The 17,424-nt window shown below is 41.3% G+C and overlaps 1 protein-coding gene and 1 long non-coding RNA gene across 3 annotated transcripts; one reads left to right on the plus strand and one right to left on the minus strand.

The window, feature by feature from the left end:
• Window positions 1-2,836: 2,836 nt before the first annotated feature.
• On the minus strand, window positions 2,837-7,654 carry LOC135541755 (uncharacterized). Its single transcript, XR_010455990.1, has 2 exons — window positions 7,406-7,654; window positions 2,837-5,583 (listed from the first exon to the last, which is right to left on the minus strand). It is a non-coding gene; the product is annotated as an uncharacterized LOC135541755 (long non-coding RNA).
• A 7,037-nt stretch (window positions 7,655-14,691) lies between these two features.
• On the plus strand, window positions 14,692-16,691 carry LOC135541759 (alpha-enolase-like). 2 transcript variants are annotated; one of them, XM_064968112.1, is made up of 6 exons: window positions 14,692-14,785; window positions 14,902-14,997; window positions 15,548-15,606; window positions 15,801-15,924; window positions 16,034-16,165; window positions 16,346-16,691. In XM_064968112.1, exons 1-4 carry the CDS (start codon window positions 14,701-14,703, stop codon window positions 15,882-15,884), a joined length of 324 nt encoding a protein of 107 aa, XP_064824184.1. In that variant the 5' UTR covers window positions 14,692-14,700; the 3' UTR covers window positions 15,885-15,924; window positions 16,034-16,165; window positions 16,346-16,691. The 2 variants fall into 2 exon arrangements, with proteins under 2 accessions (XP_064824184.1, XP_064824183.1); XM_064968111.1 differs by having other exon boundaries at window positions 15,801-16,165.
• Window positions 16,692-17,424: the final 733 nt, after the last annotated feature.

Raw genomic sequence — 17,424 nt, forward strand, 5'->3', positions numbered from 1 at the left:
GCTTTTCACTCACGACCGTGTCTAGGGTTTACGCGCCAGTCCTGTCAGCAAAAACAGCTCGTTGATGAGAGAGATCGAGAAACAAATGGCAAGAATCACGCAAGGCCACAAACAGGCAAATAACGGCGCAGAACAACAGTGAAGAGCAGCATCTCAGAACGCACAACTCGTCGGTCCTTGTCATGGATGGGCTATTGCACTCCTATCAGCTAAAAACAAGAACAAGCGATTCCAGTGGGCATGCGATCACCAACACTGGACAATTGAGGAGTGGAATAACATTGCATGGTCTGACAAATCCTGGTTTCTGTTGCGTCATGCTGGTGGCAGTGGCTGGATTTGGCATAAGCAGCATGAGTCCATGGCCCCATCCTGCCTGGAGTCAACGGTACAGGCTGGTGGCGGTGATGTAATGGTGTGGGGAATGTTTTCCTGGCACATGTTAGGTCCCTTGATACCAATTGAGACACGTTTGAATGCCAAAGCGTATCTGAACATTGTTGCTGACCAGGGGGGTCCGACCCGGTACTAGATGAGTGTACCTAATAAACTGTCCACCAAGTGTATATTTCCACAGGTTGGAATAATACTGGGAAATTGTGAAAATTATGATAATGCCCTTTTAGTGTAAGAGCTATTAGAAAAGACCACCTGCAATTTTTGACTGTTTTGGTGGGGTGGGAGTTTTGGCCTCCCGGTGACATCACCAGGGTTTAAATTAGTCAATAAATCAATAAGAAAGAGAGTTCCAAATCTCTGTGCCAATAACAGCTAGTTCTCAGTTTTCCCCTCACCACTCCCAGATAGTCCAAGCAAAATTATTGCTTGAGTAATTGCTCTTTGCTAAGGAGCAATGTTTGTTTATTTTTTACAATTTTAATTGAAAACAATCACATCAAGGTACTTAATTGTTAGCCAGAAATTATTTGATATAGAGATTTTTTTAAACACAGCTGCAATTGACCTTTAAAGTGAGTAGTGAACACAAAAATACTGCGTTGAAGACCTTTAACATAATCAACAAAACACTGTAAGACAAATAACTATTCAAGGCATCCCTAGTCAAAAAATCTTACAAAATTGGTGATTTTTCCAATAAAATCCTATAAGATTTTCACAACACTATAGGATGTTATATCAGCTCTATCAGAATCCTACTGGAATCCTATTGGATCATATAGGATTTTGATACGTCTTAAATCAGAACTTTTCTTAATTGAACCCATTATATTAAAGTTTGTTGTCATTTGTTCCAGTACAATACAACAACATTAATTACAATATTTGATTTAATTGGAAACAACAGGTTTTATTCACCACCACAATAAGGGAGGGATTCAAGGGCACACATTTCTTTGGAGTTTGACCACCAGTACAGTACACATTTTTCAACAAAACACTCACTTGAGTTATTTGATTTGATTCTTATTCATGCAACTTATTGTCTTTTGAATTAGAAGACATTACAATATTATATACAATACTAAATACAATTTTACAATAACACAAGATTTTGGGGGATTTTCCCCTTAGAATGTACAGCATATTTACATTGCATATATGCAAAAAAAACTCCCCTGCCTCCTTCCCCCAATAGAGCTGTCACCCCTACCCTCCCTCCATCCTTAGAAGGTGCTCCCTCCCCATTTCCCCTATCTTGACATTGCCGGTGGTTTCCCACTATAGGGTCGGCATCTCAAGTGGAAAAGGAGGCAGTTCAATATTGGTTGCTTATGATGTTATTATAGTTGACGTGTCCACTGTTCACGGGTGCTCCATGTGTTAAGCAGCCAAGTTAACTATAGCGTATAGTGTTTCATCCGACAGGATTCCAATACAAGGATCTAATTATGAATATGAAAATCCTGTCAGATTTTGGAACCAGTCCTTTTGGACTCTATTGAACAGGATTTTATATACAAGAATCTAATATAAAAATCTTATCAGTGTGCTGGAGTCTGGTGTAGCGGTCTAAGCTCCCAAATCCGGACCACATATGCCTCCTCCTAGACGGGGATTCGAGCCCTGGCTCGGCCGACTGTCTGTGCCCTTAACCACTTTACCCTTCTCTATATCTGTCTCCATATCTGTACTTACATCTGTCCTGGAAGAAAAACTATAAAATAACAAGTTACCCTAGTCAATAATAGGAGCCAAAAGAAAATCCTATCAGATTTTGGAACCAGTCCTATTGGACTCCTGTAGGATTCTGTCCGAGGTACTCGGTACTATCCCATGGGATAAAATCCTATCCTATAGGATAGCTTCCAAAATCTTATTGAATTTTCTTTGGGATTCTAATTGGATATTTTTTGGGGGGGATCCTATAGGATGTTTTTGACTAGGGATATTGCATACAATGACATAATTCAACACAATTTTTATTTGACCTGCAATTAAACCTTACATGCCAGTTATGGAAAAAGCCATTGAGGGAAAAAGACATCACATGACCGGATACCAGTTGATTTGTACAGATTGTCCAAGAAACTGACAGAAGAAGAGCGATGAGATACCTTGTAATGGACGGCATTACCAGACAGTATTAGACAGAGTAGCTAGATCTAAACTTGTCTGGTAAGACAACAATTATAAGGTCTAGGTAGGAGCATCAGAGGAAAGTAGCCAGGGTCTTTGTAGCTACAGCAGCTTGTTGACAGACAAGCTGTGAAGAAAGAAGACAGAAATAAGTTGGAGAATTGGAATAGTTAATAGCAACACACCTGTGGTGAAAAGTTTTTAAAAATGTATTGGAGGTAATAGTAATTTCTACAATTTATAGTAAGACATTTATAACTGGAGCATATTCTTTGTCATAAGGCAATATTACACAATCTTTAAATTATTTGATCTTTAATGGGACATGCAAATAAATGATGACATTACAATTTCAGAGTTCAGAATGAGTACACAAAGCTGTGATTAAATTATTGTGTGTTGTTAAACCAGAACTCAGATGAACAACTCTTGACAAACACCTTCATCAGTTAATGCTTTTGTGTCCGCTTTCCACTCAATTGTACAGCCAACCTCTTGTTACAGAACACACAGTTTGAGAACTCTGTTTCTTTGTATACCTTTGTTTTACCTTGACAATCATAATGGTGTTGAATAGGGCAATAAGTTGAGAGTTATAACTGGTTGAGAGTAATGAAAAAAACAACTTCAACGATAGTGAATCAACCTCTCATTTTAGTTTCAATGCAATAATCAGATTCAGCTAATGCCACCGGATGTCACTGGAGAAGAGGAGAGAGAGAAATGAAGAGAAAGTGAGAGCGGGAGAGCCATAGAGGTAGTTGTGTTTATTTTTCTCACACAGATCTCAGGTGTCAGCTGCACAATATGCCACACAGGTACAGTAGGGCCGCTGGACCAATCACGAGCCAACAAAGGCCCAGATTCAGCTCTGACTGGGGGAGGGGAAGAGGAAGTGGCTCTTACTGCAACAGTCATTTCACTGGTATTCTTTAACTACTGGGTGGGGTGGAAAATCTACACAAAGGGCAGGAGGCAGGGAGGAACAACTTTTCACAAATGGGGGGTTAGGCGGAAGGTGCTCACCACAGATGACGTTTAGGACTTTTACCTCATCCTCTTTTCCTATGGGACTATCTCTGTCAGCCTTTAAAGTCTGGTGTCACCTGTTTTGGATGCTTCCTTCAGCCAGTTGTTCCATCATCGTCTTATTCACATATGTAGTCCTTTAAAAAAACTACCCTACTACAGTAGTCCATCTTTCCATGTTCTGAACTTTGAACTGGAGTTCACGTGACTTAGAGTCTACACCTGAGTAATGGCAATGCCAACAGACATAGAGGGTCTCTCTCTAAAACATAGAGTTGACTGAAAACAATTTCTAAACAGTAAAAAACTATTTAACTGCGAATACGTCCTGCTTCAGGTATGTGACAGTGCCATTGCACCTATATTGGTTGTTGAGATGGTGTGGTTGTTTGAGGGGCTTTCAGGGGACATCATTACCAGACAGTGTTAGAACACCTGTGTACAGCCCAGCACTGTCAGGTAAGACGTGCTTTGGAAGCCAAAGAAAGTGAAGGTCACCAAAAGCACACTAACTATATCCAACCTCAGAGCATATAACCTCAGAGCATATCTACGTCTACACAACCCTTAGAATACTATTCAAACCTATCAGCAACTCACAAGATATTACTACCCAGGATCAAGGGCTAAGAAAATACAGTGCTACGTGGGATTGTGTTTCTGTGTTATGTGTTTTTGTCTATGATGCCTGCAGAGGGTCATCATCATCATTACCAGGCAGTATTAGAGGGAGTAATAACATCCAAAACTACCTCGTAAGATGGAGATGGCCATCCAAATATCAATATTTCATTTACAAGAGCAGCACAGATGCGGACAGTGTAAATAGAGGAGGCTACCATACAGGTGGATCCAGAAAAGCACTGCTGTGTTTATCAAACCCTTTCGGATTTCTTTGATGTTTTTATTCTATAATTATGCAACCACATCAGTAGGCTAAGTCATTGTTAATAATTATCTAAACACATCACAACTGGGCTTTTTTATGATCCAAGAACATAAACTATAATTTAATAAGCTGTGGTTTTACAAAGATTCCTTGAAGTTATGCACCTGCGCTGTTAGCTAAAACAAAGTATGGTAGGCCACTGGGCCCTCGCAAAGTCAGGCCGCAGCTGTAACAAAACGCTACTGTATTATGCAGGTAATGTAGTATTCTGGAGTACCACAATGGCAGGAATTTCAGAAGATGATTAGTCCCATGTCTCGACTAATATGCCTCAATATCACCTTATCATTGCCACATTGGCAAACTGCCACCAACATTGAATGCCCTCAATGACACTTCTCGGCAAACATTATACGTTACATAACATCCTACGTACAAACTGTATGCACTGTATGCACTGTATGCACAATTCACACCGTTCCTGCACCATTGTAGCATTTCAAAATTGGTCTTGTGTTATTTCACCAAATACATATTGTCTGATTACATTAGCCCTTTTATGTAAAGTATCCACATTACTTTCAGTAGTAGAGATTTGATTTAATTCATTGTAGTCTACAAGTAAAATCCTGTTTGAATTCTTTCTTCATGTTCAAAATATATAGCCTCCATTGTCAGAACAAACTTAAAGAAAAGGTTTTTCTCTGAATCAAGCAAATCAAGCATTACTTGATGCAAATGTCATGGGATTAGTGGGTTGCGAGAGCGGGAAAGGTTGTATGGCGGTGGGCGAAGGTAAAAATGTGGGACAAAAGAGGGAGGGGGAGTATGTAGGAGGGTAAAAAGGGAGGGGACTGAGAAGGAAATCAAACAGCAACACCTGTAATCTTACCATTGTGAATAGAGCAGTAAAGGAAGAATGTAAAAAGAAAAAAAGTGAGGAGTTGTAGAGGGAGAAAAGAGAGGGGAAATATCTCAAATTTCCCCCTGGAGCCCGAGAGAGAGCCACATCCAGTCTCTCTCTGGTCATTCAAGACCCCATGAAAGGCAAAACCCACAGACATGCCCTGCTCCCTCCTAGTCTTCAGCCAGGCAGCATTTCAGTAGACAGAACAGCACTGGAGGCCCTCCAAGGGAGAAAAGGAGAGAGGGAGAGAAAAGAGAGAAATTATTTTTTAGGAGGCTGAAAGAACAGTTAAATAAGGAAGCAATTGATATACAAGAAATGTCTATATTTGGCATCTATCAGATAATAATCTGATGCTCATCCCTAGTCTAGTCCCTAATCCATTTTTGGGGCTAAGGAAGATGTGACATTTTGTTCTCCTTTTATGAAACATTATGTTTTCAATAGTCCGGAGTAAACCTTTACAATAGGTTTTACATGAACAATAAAGACCTGTTTTCATGAATAATCTAATTAATCTCCAAATTGTAGTTATAGTATATTGATACATTTCAAGTGACACAAGTATAGTAATGACTTTACATCATATCATGTTGTATGCATAGATGCAAAAATCTACTTTGCTTTAAAGGCAAACGGGTAATTCAGCATCTGCATGGTCACCGCCTACCCTGAGTGCTTTGCATGCGTGAACAAACAGAAATTAAACAAAGGACTCAACCGGTTGCTTAGTCATTCAGACAAAATGGCTGCATGGTCTTAACCACACAAAACCAATCCATGCAATCCACTACCTGACCTCTCACCCGTGAAGGCCATTAAACTTGTATACACTTTCAACACATATATTTGAGGCCAGGCACATTGCCACATCACAAAATGTATATTATTCTCGCAGGAAGACATTCTAAAAAGCCCTAGCAACAATGACCTCTTGAGAAAATGACATTATCACCACCTGTAGATGACTGGTGTTAGTTGGGTATACAGTAGCATCAGCTACAGTTTTAATTCATTTTCCTATTGTATCTTCCACATTCCCAACCATGATATCCATTGTTGCTTATATTTAAGTAAGTAACTGCTGGCCTATGCAAGTAATGGAATAGCACAAACAAGGCAAGACTGCAACTGTTCTTTATAATCCAACAATGATCAAACCAGAGATTTGGATTGAGCAGCGAATTCTTACTTTAGTTTAGGCCAATAACTACGCAACTTAATGTACGTCTATTGACTTACAGAACTTGCATGAGGAGGGGGAAAACTATTATTTAGTCTCATCTCTAATCATACCAGTTAAAAACAAGTAAGAACAAGCCTGACTAGACCCTTTTGAAGTTATTATTAGAGAAGACAAGCATGCCAGTTACATCTATTATACTGAAAAGGAGAGGCCCTTTCACTCTCCACCTTTTCCCCCCTTTAAATCTGGAGCCTAACAATTGTCTGTGTAGAATACAAAATAATTGAATAGAGAAACTGTCTCCTTACAGCATATCAACAACAACATAAAGTCAATTCATCCATGAGACCAGCATACTTTGCTTATCCTGCACATAGTAGAATTTAGAAACTTTTGATAAGACTCTTTCTGTTTAGACCTATGTGCCCTAACTGGTTTGTCTAGTCAAAGGATAGATTTTTTCCTGTTTTGTACCACCATTCTCCTCTGTTTAGAGCACAAGCTCCGGAGAGAGGCTTTCCTCAGTGATGACAGGTGTCTCTTATCTGTTGCCATCTCAGTCAAACACCCTTCAAATATTGACTTATTTTTCATTTGAAAAATCATATTACAGATAAATACTGAAGTAAAACAGGAAAATATCAGCATACTGCCATTAAAATAATATTCTGTGATAGTGATTTTGTAAAGTATTTCAAAAAGTCCCTTGTGTAAAAACCAGGTTATAGTAATTAAGAAAACTCAGTACAAAGATAGTACTGTTTAAAAACTTTGGTTTTATAATTAAAAGTTACCCTATCCTTCCTTATTGCAGCCAGAGAGCCAGAAGCCATAACAAGAGATACTATTGTGTTACCGGGTCTTGTTGCTAGAGAGGCTTTTCTTCCTCTTCCCTCGTTCCTCCTCTTGCTGAAGGACGAATGATTTCTTGCATGCCTGGGACAGATTCAAAAGGCAGAGAGGCCTCCGAGATTCAGGAGATCAGTTAATCAGTAGATGTCAAAGGAAGGCAGAAAGGCAGACACCAGAGGTAGAGGTGATGTCCATTGTTGAGGGACTCCGGAGTGGTGGTGATGTTACCTGAACAAGCTCTTAATGTGAAGAGTCTGAGTTTGTAAAGGTTTTGGTTTACATGTACACCTACCAGCCCTACCCCAATGTCTCTCTGTGGTCTAACCAATCACCTTGCACCAAGCACCTAGCAGGTGCGTGCATCTCCTTTGCTGTGATTCGTCGGTCCAGCCTACCGAGAGTTCACTAGGGTATGTGTGTTCGTGCATGTATGACATCAGCTTTGCAGTCGAGAACCACGCCCTACCCCGGCAGGGCTTCTCTTCCTCGTCTGAAACACACCTTTCCCCCCTGACCTGAGCTTGTGTTAAAGAGTAAAATGAATGAACAAAGTGCATTGATATACAAAATAACATAATAATGTAACTCCCAATGGAGTGTAACACAGTAAAAGGTATAAGTATTAGTAAAAGCTTGAGGTAAAAGTACATTCTTGGTCAGTCTACTATACATGCATCTCTCTAAACTATATATATTCTCAAAAGCAGTAACTGTACATATTCTCTAAGGCTGTACTAACATACAGTACCTCACTCAACTGATCAAGGGCTTGATGATTAGTTGATTTGTTAAACTCAGGTGTGCTGAACTAGTACTGGGCTGAAACAAAAGCCTGCACCCCAGGAAAAGGGGTATATGAACACTGCTGTAAATACTGCAGGTGAAACTGACAAATGCCCATGAAGTCATAGACATGGTGGTCCTGAAATGACCGCCAGGCCAGCTTTACTTTTAAGTACAAACCTTTAACCCCAGCTGGAAGTTTATGGGGCGTTCTTGAATTATGGTGGCATTTGGGCATGGCATTTTGGGGAAAACAATGATTTACGTTTTCTAGTTTTTATTTAATTTAAATGTATTTGGGTACATCTTCCCATTCTAAATCAACTAATAATTTAGGACATACTAAAAGGGTGTTATTAGAGAATTATTTTGTTTAAAATAGATTCCTCCCCCGATAACATTTTGCCACTTGAAATTATGCTCAGGGTTGTTGTATATCTTTGTAATCAAGGCTGTAACACCAATGACATACAACTGAGGGACACACATTATTCTAGTATGCATTTTTGTTGTGTTTACTGTCTAGCATTCAAAATAATAGATAGATATCTCTAAATCACCAAAACATGTCACGACACCTCTACCAGAGGAGGCTGGTGAGATGAGCTATAGGAGGACAGGCTTATTGTAATGGAACGGTACCGAACACATCAAACACATGGAAAAAACGCATTTGACTTGGTTCCATTGATTCCATTCAAGCCTTAACATGAGCCTGTCCTCCTATAGCTCCTCTAACCAGCCTCCTCTGACATCTGCACATCACCAATGAGACAAGCCAATTTGCTAGCACCCAGGAGTTTTGACAATACATACAAATATATGTTCTGTAGCATAAAGGACATACATATGTTTTCTTATTAAATAACAGTTCAATGAAACAGAACATGTATTATTTGTCATGTTTTTGTCAATTTAAAGTGTTTTTACAGGGTGCCAAAGTCAAGGGATAACATTTACCAACGCAATTCAAAATCAGTTGATCACGTTCTATGACACACAGCTAATATCACCTCACCTAAAACCATGAATATGCAATACAGAACCAGCCACTAAAACTAGTAACTAATATCAGAGTTATTTTTTGGGGGATAAACTATTCAATCAATATACTGTATATTCAAATATTTAATTAGATCTAATATTGAACTCCAGTCCATTGTATAATAGCGGACAAAGACTGTGAAATCTTCCAATTGGTGTGAGTGGGCATGGGGTAATCCTCAGAGGACACATGCACCCCAGCAACAAGGCTGTGCTCTGACTTGCATTCTCAGGTAATTGGGCCCCAGGTGTTTGTGCACCAGGTGGGACAGTACAGGGGGTTCAAATGACGAGAACCCCATGGGACCAGGTGAATTTGGGAAGCAAAGCAGCAACCAAACAAGCCAATTAACTGGCTGATTCAACTTCCTACTCAAGACATCTGCCTTGCATTGATTGCACAGTGGTTAAACCACAAACTACTTGTCAAACATTGTCAATCCTGTAACCTCACTCAGATATTCAGGTACCTATCTGCATTCATACACAATAGGCTACATAAAGAACAACACCCAGAGGCAGATGTCATGTTCCAGCAACAGGTGGAGTAGGGGTTGTGGGAATGATGCAGCTACTGGTACACAGACAGACAGAGGGGGAAAGGGGGAACAGACAGACCCTGTGGGGATGGTGAGCTCAGCTCAGGGAATCCTGTTACGATGGCATTACCATGGGTACCAAGGCACACAAACACACCGCCCTGAAGGTACTGTACGTTTATCCCTGATGTGATGTGGTTTCATCATTCTCATAAAGACAAATACAAAGTATTTCAGTCCATTTACATTTGACCAACAACACATTTTGTCTTTGATAAACAATAAGATATTGCATAAAAGTGGATGTAGTAAAAAGCCATGTTGACTGGCAAGAACATATACGACTTCCTGGTGCTGTTCAGCTCATAAAAGTCACAGATTACAGTATAGAGTAAACAGAATGCTGTGCCTGCCAGCTGTAAGATATTGGGCCACAGGCAGGGAGCCTGCGTGAAAAATGTATATTCACACGTACAGTATACACTCACACAGCAACCAGAGTTAACGATGTATTGAGCAACATACAGTAGGCCTGCATGCCACCAGGGGTTACACATCTAGATCACAGGAGGCTGGTGGGAGGAGATATAGGAGGACAGGCTTATTGTAATGGCTGGAATGGAATTAATGGAACGGTAACACATCAAACATTTGTAAACCACATGTTGGACTCCGTTCCGTTAATTCCATTCCAGCCATTAAAATAAGCCCATCCTTCTATAGCTCCTCCCACAGCCTCCTCTGATAGAGGGCCTAGTACTAATTTTATGGGTTTACATTGGGGAGGAAAAACAAATCTCATTAGGCTTCTGGAGTTGGGTGGGGAATAGTAGCTTTCTTTCCTCCATTTTCTTTCAATATTGTTTCTATTTCTTAAAGATTGTTTGCCTATACATTTCATATTATAGTAGAAGATTTTCTCTAGAATGGAGAGAAGAAGATTGAGGGTATGAGAGTAAAAGCACAAAGGTTACAAATTGTCAGAAAAAAAGAAAGGGGGAGATGTGGGTTTCAAGAAGATGGAGTGAGTAAGAGGGTTTAGGGGAACAGGGAGATTAGCAGATGTAGTTGTCCTGTGGGAGAATTGGAATACTGGCAATCTGACTTTGTGCTCAATTTTTTTTTCTTTTTTTTTCACCTTTATTTAACCAGGTAGGCTAGTTGAGAACAAGTTCTCATTTGCAACTCCGACCTGGCCAAGATAAAGCATAGCAGTGTGAACAGACAACACAGAGTTACACATGAAGTAAACAATTAACAAGTCAATAACACAGTAGAAAAAAAAGGGGAGTCTATATACATTGTGTGCAAAAGGCATGAGGAGGTAGGCGAATAATTACAATTTTGCAGATTAACACTGGAGTGATAAATGATCAGATGGTCATGTACAGGTAGAGATATTGGTGTGCAAAAGAGCAGAAAAGTAAATAAAAAAAAACAGTGTGGGGATGAGGTAGGTGAAAATGGGTGGGCTATTTACCAATAGACTATGTACAGCTGCAGCGATCGGTTAGCTGCTCAGATAGCAGATGTTTGAAGTTGGTGAGGGAGATAAAAGTCTCCAACTTCAGGGATTTTTGCAATTCGTTCCAGTCACAGGCAGCAGAGTACTGGAACGAAAGGCGGCCAAATGAGGTGTTGGCTTTAGGGATGATCAGTGAGATACACCTGCTGGAGCGCGTGCTACGGATGGGTGTTGCCATCGTGACCAGTGAACTGAGATAAGGCGGAGCTTTACCTAGCATGGACTTGTAGATGACCTGGAGCCAGTGGGTCTGGTGACGAATATGTAGCGAGGGCCAGCCGACTAGAGCATACAAGTCGCAGTGGTGGGTGGTATAAGGTGCTTTAGTGACAAAACGGATGGCACTGTGATAAACTGCATCCAGTTTGCTGAGTAGAGTGTTGGAAGCTATTTTGTAGATGACATCGCCGAAGTCGAGGATCGGTAGGATAGTCAGTTTTACTAGGGTAAGTTTGGCGGCGTGAGTGAAGGAGGCTTTGTTGCGGAATAGAAAGCCGACTCTTGATTTGATTTTCGATTGGAGATGTTTGATATGAGTCTGGAAGGAGAGTTTACAGTCTAGCCAGACACCTAGGTACTTATAGATGTCCACATATTCAAGGTCGGAACCATCCAGGTTGGTGATGCTAGTCGGGCATGCGGGTGCAGGCAGCGATCGGTTGAAAAGCATGCATTTGGTTTTTACTAGCGTTTAAGAGCAGTTGGAGGCCACGGAAGGAGTGTTGTATGGCATTGAAGCTCGTTTGGAGGTTAGATAGCACAGTGTCCAAGGACGGGCCGGAAGTATATAGAATGGTGTCGTCTGCGTAGAGGTGGATCAGGGAATCGCCTGCAGCAAGAGCAACATCATTGATATATACAGAGAAAAGAGTCGGCCTGAGAATTGAACCCTGTGGCACCCCCATAGAGACTGCCAGAGGACCGGACAGCATGCCCTCCGATTTGACACACTGAACTCTGTCTGCAAAGTAATTGGTGAACCAGGCAAGGCAGTCATCCGAAAAACCGAGGCTACTGAGTCTGCCGATAAGAATATGGTGATGGTGATTGACAGAGTCGAAAGCCTTGGCAAGGTCGATGAAGACGGCTGCACAGTACTGTCTTTTATCGAGATGGTCAGTGACCTGTTTGTTGACTTGGCTTTCGAAGACCTTAGATAGGCAGGGCAGGATGGATATAGGTCTGTAACAGTTTGGGTCCAGGGTGTCTCCCCCTTTGAAGAGGGGGATGACTGCAGCAGCTTTCCAATCCTTGGGGATCTCAGACGATATGAAAGAGAGGTTGAACAGGCTGGTAATAGGGGTTGCGACAATGGCGGCGGAGAGTTTCAGAAATAGAGGGTCCAGATTGTCAAGCCCAGCTGATTTGTACGGGTCTAGGTTTTGCAGCTCTTTCAGAACATCTGCTGGATTTGGGTAAAGGAGAACCTGGAGAGGCTTGGGCGAGGAGCTGCGGGGGGGGGGGCTGTTGGCCCGAGGTTGGAGTAGCCAGGCGGAAGGCATGGCCAGCCGTATTAATGTAGGCAAAGGCTCAAAGTATACTGGGGTATAGGCCAAATAACTATCTGTACTGAAGATGACATGTTATGTCAGCCCAGATACAGTATCTATTTACTAGTTTCATTTTATTTATGAGTTTACTCTCAGTGCATAAAAGCACAAACCCATGACATGTTGGCCCTACTCCTAAACTATAGAGGGCGGGGTGGAGAGCTCTGGTTGATGATTCCAAAGAAGAATAAGAGCAAAACACAGAAAAAGACAGAGTGGAAGTATTTTTCTCCACCTCCCAGAACCTAACGCACAACTTGCCGGCATTACTCAGGAAAGACTGCCCTCCCTCTCACCTTCCTCTCACTAACCACATGTATCTGTTATGTAAGAAAATGACCATTGTTATGACAAAATCAAAGCCTGGATCTGCAGGTGCTTTTCACAACTGAAGCGCAAGGTGTGTTTTCAGGTTTCAAAGACAGCTTTGAGTTCTTCGACCTTTCCAAAGAGAACCAAAAGTATGTGGAAATCTGCTTCTTGAACATCTCATTCCAAAATTGTGGGCATTTGATATTGAGTTGGTCTTTTGGAACATTGTTGCAGGGATTTGCTTCCACTCAGTCACGAGCATTAGTCCAATGGCGGCGAGCTTTACACCATTCCATCCCATGCTTGGCATTGCGCATGGTATCTTAGCGTTGTGTCCGGCTGCTTGGCCATGGAAACCCATTTCACGAAGCTCCCGAACTGTTTTTGTTCTGATGTTGCTTCCAGAGGCAGTTTGGAAATTGGTAGAGTGTTGCAACAGAGGACAAATTTTCACTCGCTACTCACTTGAGCACTTGAGCTTGTGTGGCCTACCACTTTGCGTCTGAGCTGTTGTTGCTCTTATAAGTTTCCACTTCACAATAAACACACCTATAGTTGACCAGGGAAGAAATTTTACAACTTGACGGATCCACTTATTTTTAGAGGTGTCCACATACTTTTGTCAATTTATAACTAACCCTTGTTCTGTAACTTTTCAAACAAAGTTCCCCTGCGTTTCCGCTAGCTAGTCTAGCCACTCCTGTGTCATCTGTGCAAAGTTTGAAAGTTACTACAACATTTCAATTCAAGTTTGACTAGAATTCTAAAGTTAGCTAACCACTTTGGAGACTCAACATTTAGTCAATATACAAGATACAGTAAATTACTAGTTTGCATTCTCAACCCACGTACGAGACTATTTGCACCAAGTTAAAGGGATGTTCCATTAACAGGATTACTCGGGGATCTCATGTCAATTGGATGACTTGAAATCCCTGTAGGTATCTTTTGAAAAAATGTATCCAATGTCAATGCCAAGAATAGAGGACCTACAACATTCAGAATTATACATATTGGGTTTTGGCTGTCAATACGTCGTCTGACATTCAGTAGTCCTTCTAGCCTTGACAGATGCCTTACCACTGCTTCGGTCCAGTACAGTGCAATGTAATTAATGAGATGGACAGTAGCTAATAACCTACTGCTAGCACCACTAAGCTCGCAACCAGAAAGGACAATTTTAGGAAAAGGGCTCTTCATGCAGTGAAAGTCATTTTTAACCACCACTGACTGAAATAGCAGTAGGTTCTACTGGACCTAGTAGATTTGTATTCAGCAGTCACCAAAGGGCCTCTGATATAGCAAGGCCATTTGGGGTGGTGTTCATGCCTTCATTGGCTTGACTTAAGGTTAGATGGTATGTGAATCAGCATGTTTATTTCAGTGTATCAGTCATTTGAGGTATCAATGTTTTTCACATTTTAAGGCTCTAGAGGTTGCACAATGGACATTGAAGTACCATGTTTATAGGACTGATCGTGTGCTACAAGTTCTGGTTAGCAGTCTTAAATATATTTAGACTTTTCTCCTCCAAAGGTTGAGCACCATGTCCATCCTGAAGTTTTATGTCCGGGAAATCTTTGATTCTCATGGCAACCCTACTGTGGAGGTGGACCTCTACACTGACAAAGGTAAATGTTGCTATTGGCCTAACCCTGTGTTCCTCAGTTTTGGAACCACTGCTATAGTTGATTGTCCAACTTTTCATGACAAACGCTATTTTATATCTGTCACTCTTGTCTCTCAGGTCTGTTCAGAGCAGCTGTACCCAGTGGCGCTTCCACTGGTATCTATGAAGCCCTGGAGCTCAGGGACAATGACAAGTCATGCTACCTTGGTAAAGGTGTGTATCTGGGGTGAATATACTATAACTGCATAATATGATTATAATGGAATCTGTTTTCTCTGAATGCATCCTTGTGCGTGAGGTTAATCCTTTGTCACAGTAATGGTTGCATGATTCACCAATTTAAAAAACTGAATGGTGCTCTGACTGAGATACATTTGTTTTAGTGTCTGAAAAAGCATACTGGAATTGTAGCTTGGATTGTTACTTTCTAAATCCCCCAATTGTCAATGCTTCTTACATTTCTGCTCCACTGCATGTGTTGCTTTGCCATCAGCGTAACATCACTGTGATGTTCTACCTGCTACAGAGCACATTATTTCAATTCACAATATGGAATGAATGTGCGTGTCAGCCATCGAGAATTGAATCTCTGCCGTTCTTGCGGTTGGACACTGCCATTGGATGTTACACAACGTGAGCACAACTCGTGCAGTAGAGCAGCTTTCATTAATTTTACCGGAAGCAATCCCTCTGGCTGATGGCAATGCCAGATGGCTGCAGAGTGGCAAGGCTGTTGGTCTGTAATGTTTCATTGTCCTTTCAGGTGTCTCACAAGCCGTGGACCACATTAACTCTGCACTTGCACCTGCAGTCGTTGGTCAGGTACAGTAGAAATAATACTTCTTGAAAGTTGATGTACAATGACATGGAATGTTGTCTTTGCTCGTGTTGCTGTTTCCCTACCTGGTAAAGATAAACAGGTCTAGGTGCCCACTCTGTCACATACTTGTAGTTAATGCAGCCCTTGTTCCTCAGTTTAAATGCTATGTGCTTAACTTGTTTTTTATTCATCTCAGGATGTGTCTGTGGTTGAGCAGGAGAAAATTGATCAGATCATGCTTGACATGGATGGCACAGAACAAGCGCAAGTTTCACATTAAAATGTGGAGGACATGTTTTAACTAGTTAAATGCATTGATTGTAAGTCACACTGAATGAGTTCTGTCGGCTAAATAACTCAATATTTGCCCCATATGAGGTTATTTTTGATCAATTTCACCTGCATTTATTCTTATTTTTTGCACATCAGCCTAGTTTGGTGCCAACGCCATCCTGGGTATTTCCCTGCGGTGTCTAAGGCTGGCGAAGCAGAGAAAGGTGTCCCCTTGTACCGTCACATCGCTGGTCTTGCTGGGAACCCTGAGGTCATCCTGTCAGTACTGTAAGAGTAAAGTACTGTTGCTCAAAACACGCTCAAACATGCCTTGTCTTACAGCTTGTTGTGTAGTTAATTTTCTCCATCCATATCTCAAAATATATTTTAATATAATGAAATCAAATAAAAATCATGGATTTCGTATTTCCCAGGCCTTTAACGTCATCAATGGTGGGTCTCGCGCAGGTAACAAGCTGGCCATGCAGGAGTTCATGATCCTACCGGTGGGTGCCAGCACCTTCAAGGAGGCCATGTGTATTGGGGCTGAGGTCTACCACAACCTGAAGAACGTCATAAAGAATAAGTACGGCCAGGACACCACCAATGTGGCAGATGAGGGTGGCTTCGCTCCCAACATTCTGGAGAACAAGGAAGGTATCAGATGTGATCATAGAGTATTTTGATCACATAAAGTATATATATTTTTATTTTCAGCACAAAGTATATTTTGGTACTTTTTTGGATGCAGCTTTTTCTACTGGAAACTCACCACCTCAGTCACTAACTTGTAGTACCCACATGATCACAAGGTGTTGCCAATGTATGGGGGGGGGGGGGGTGTAGACCTCAGAAAATACCTGAGATTTAAGAGTTTGTAATTATACTATACATTGATGAGCATTACATTTATATTTTCATGACTGTCTACAAACCGTTATGTCATGTGAGTCAAGGCAAACAACCTGCCAGTTGTAAGTCTAATGTGAGCCTTGCACAATGCAATATTCCAACGGCATGAACTTCTAACCACGCCATGAGTCCTCTTTCCCCTGTCCAGGTGCAAGATGGCCCAGTCCAGTGGTTGGGGAGTGATGGTCAGCCATCGCTCTGGGGAGACTGAGGACACCTTCATTGTTGATCTGGTGGTGGGCCTGTGCACTGGACAGGTTTGGGGCTGCCCAAAGGAATCATTATGATTCATTTTAAATTATATTTGTTACTGTACATTATTGCTAATGTAATTCATGTTGCCCCTGTCTGTTTGTCCAGATTAAGACTGGGGCTCCTTGCTGCTCTGAGCATCTGGCCAAGTACAACCAAGACTGTAATGTTGTGATGCTTGTCATTTTTATTCTGCTGGATTTATTTTCTTGTTGATCATGTTTTTTACCCATGTAATCCTGCATGGCATAACCATTGGGGAAATGTATAATTTTAGTTCACCATTATACAGAATCACCTTTATTTGCCAAATAATTTGCATGTACTAGAACGTGATTAAGTGAAATGTTGCTGCTTCAACTAGAATAGACAATCACATACAG

The sequence above is a fragment of the Oncorhynchus masou genome, chromosome 6, assembly GCF_036934945.1.
Source record: "Oncorhynchus masou masou isolate Uvic2021 chromosome 6, UVic_Omas_1.1, whole genome shotgun sequence".
Taxonomy (NCBI): Eukaryota; Metazoa; Chordata; class Actinopteri; order Salmoniformes; family Salmonidae; genus Oncorhynchus; species Oncorhynchus masou.

Coding starts and splice junctions, on each gene's coding strand:
- LOC135541759 (XM_064968111.1), top strand. CDS start 14,701: ATGTCCATCCTGAAGTTTTATGTCCGGGAAATCTTTGATTCTCATGGC. Junction 14,998..15,547: donor GTCATGCTACCTTGGTAAAG/GTGTGTATCTGG, acceptor TTGTCCTTTCAG/GTGTCTCACAAGCCGTGGAC. Junction 15,607..15,800: donor CACCTGCAGTCGTTGGTCAG/GTACAGTAGAAA, acceptor TATTCATCTCAG/GATGTGTCTGTGGTTGAGCA.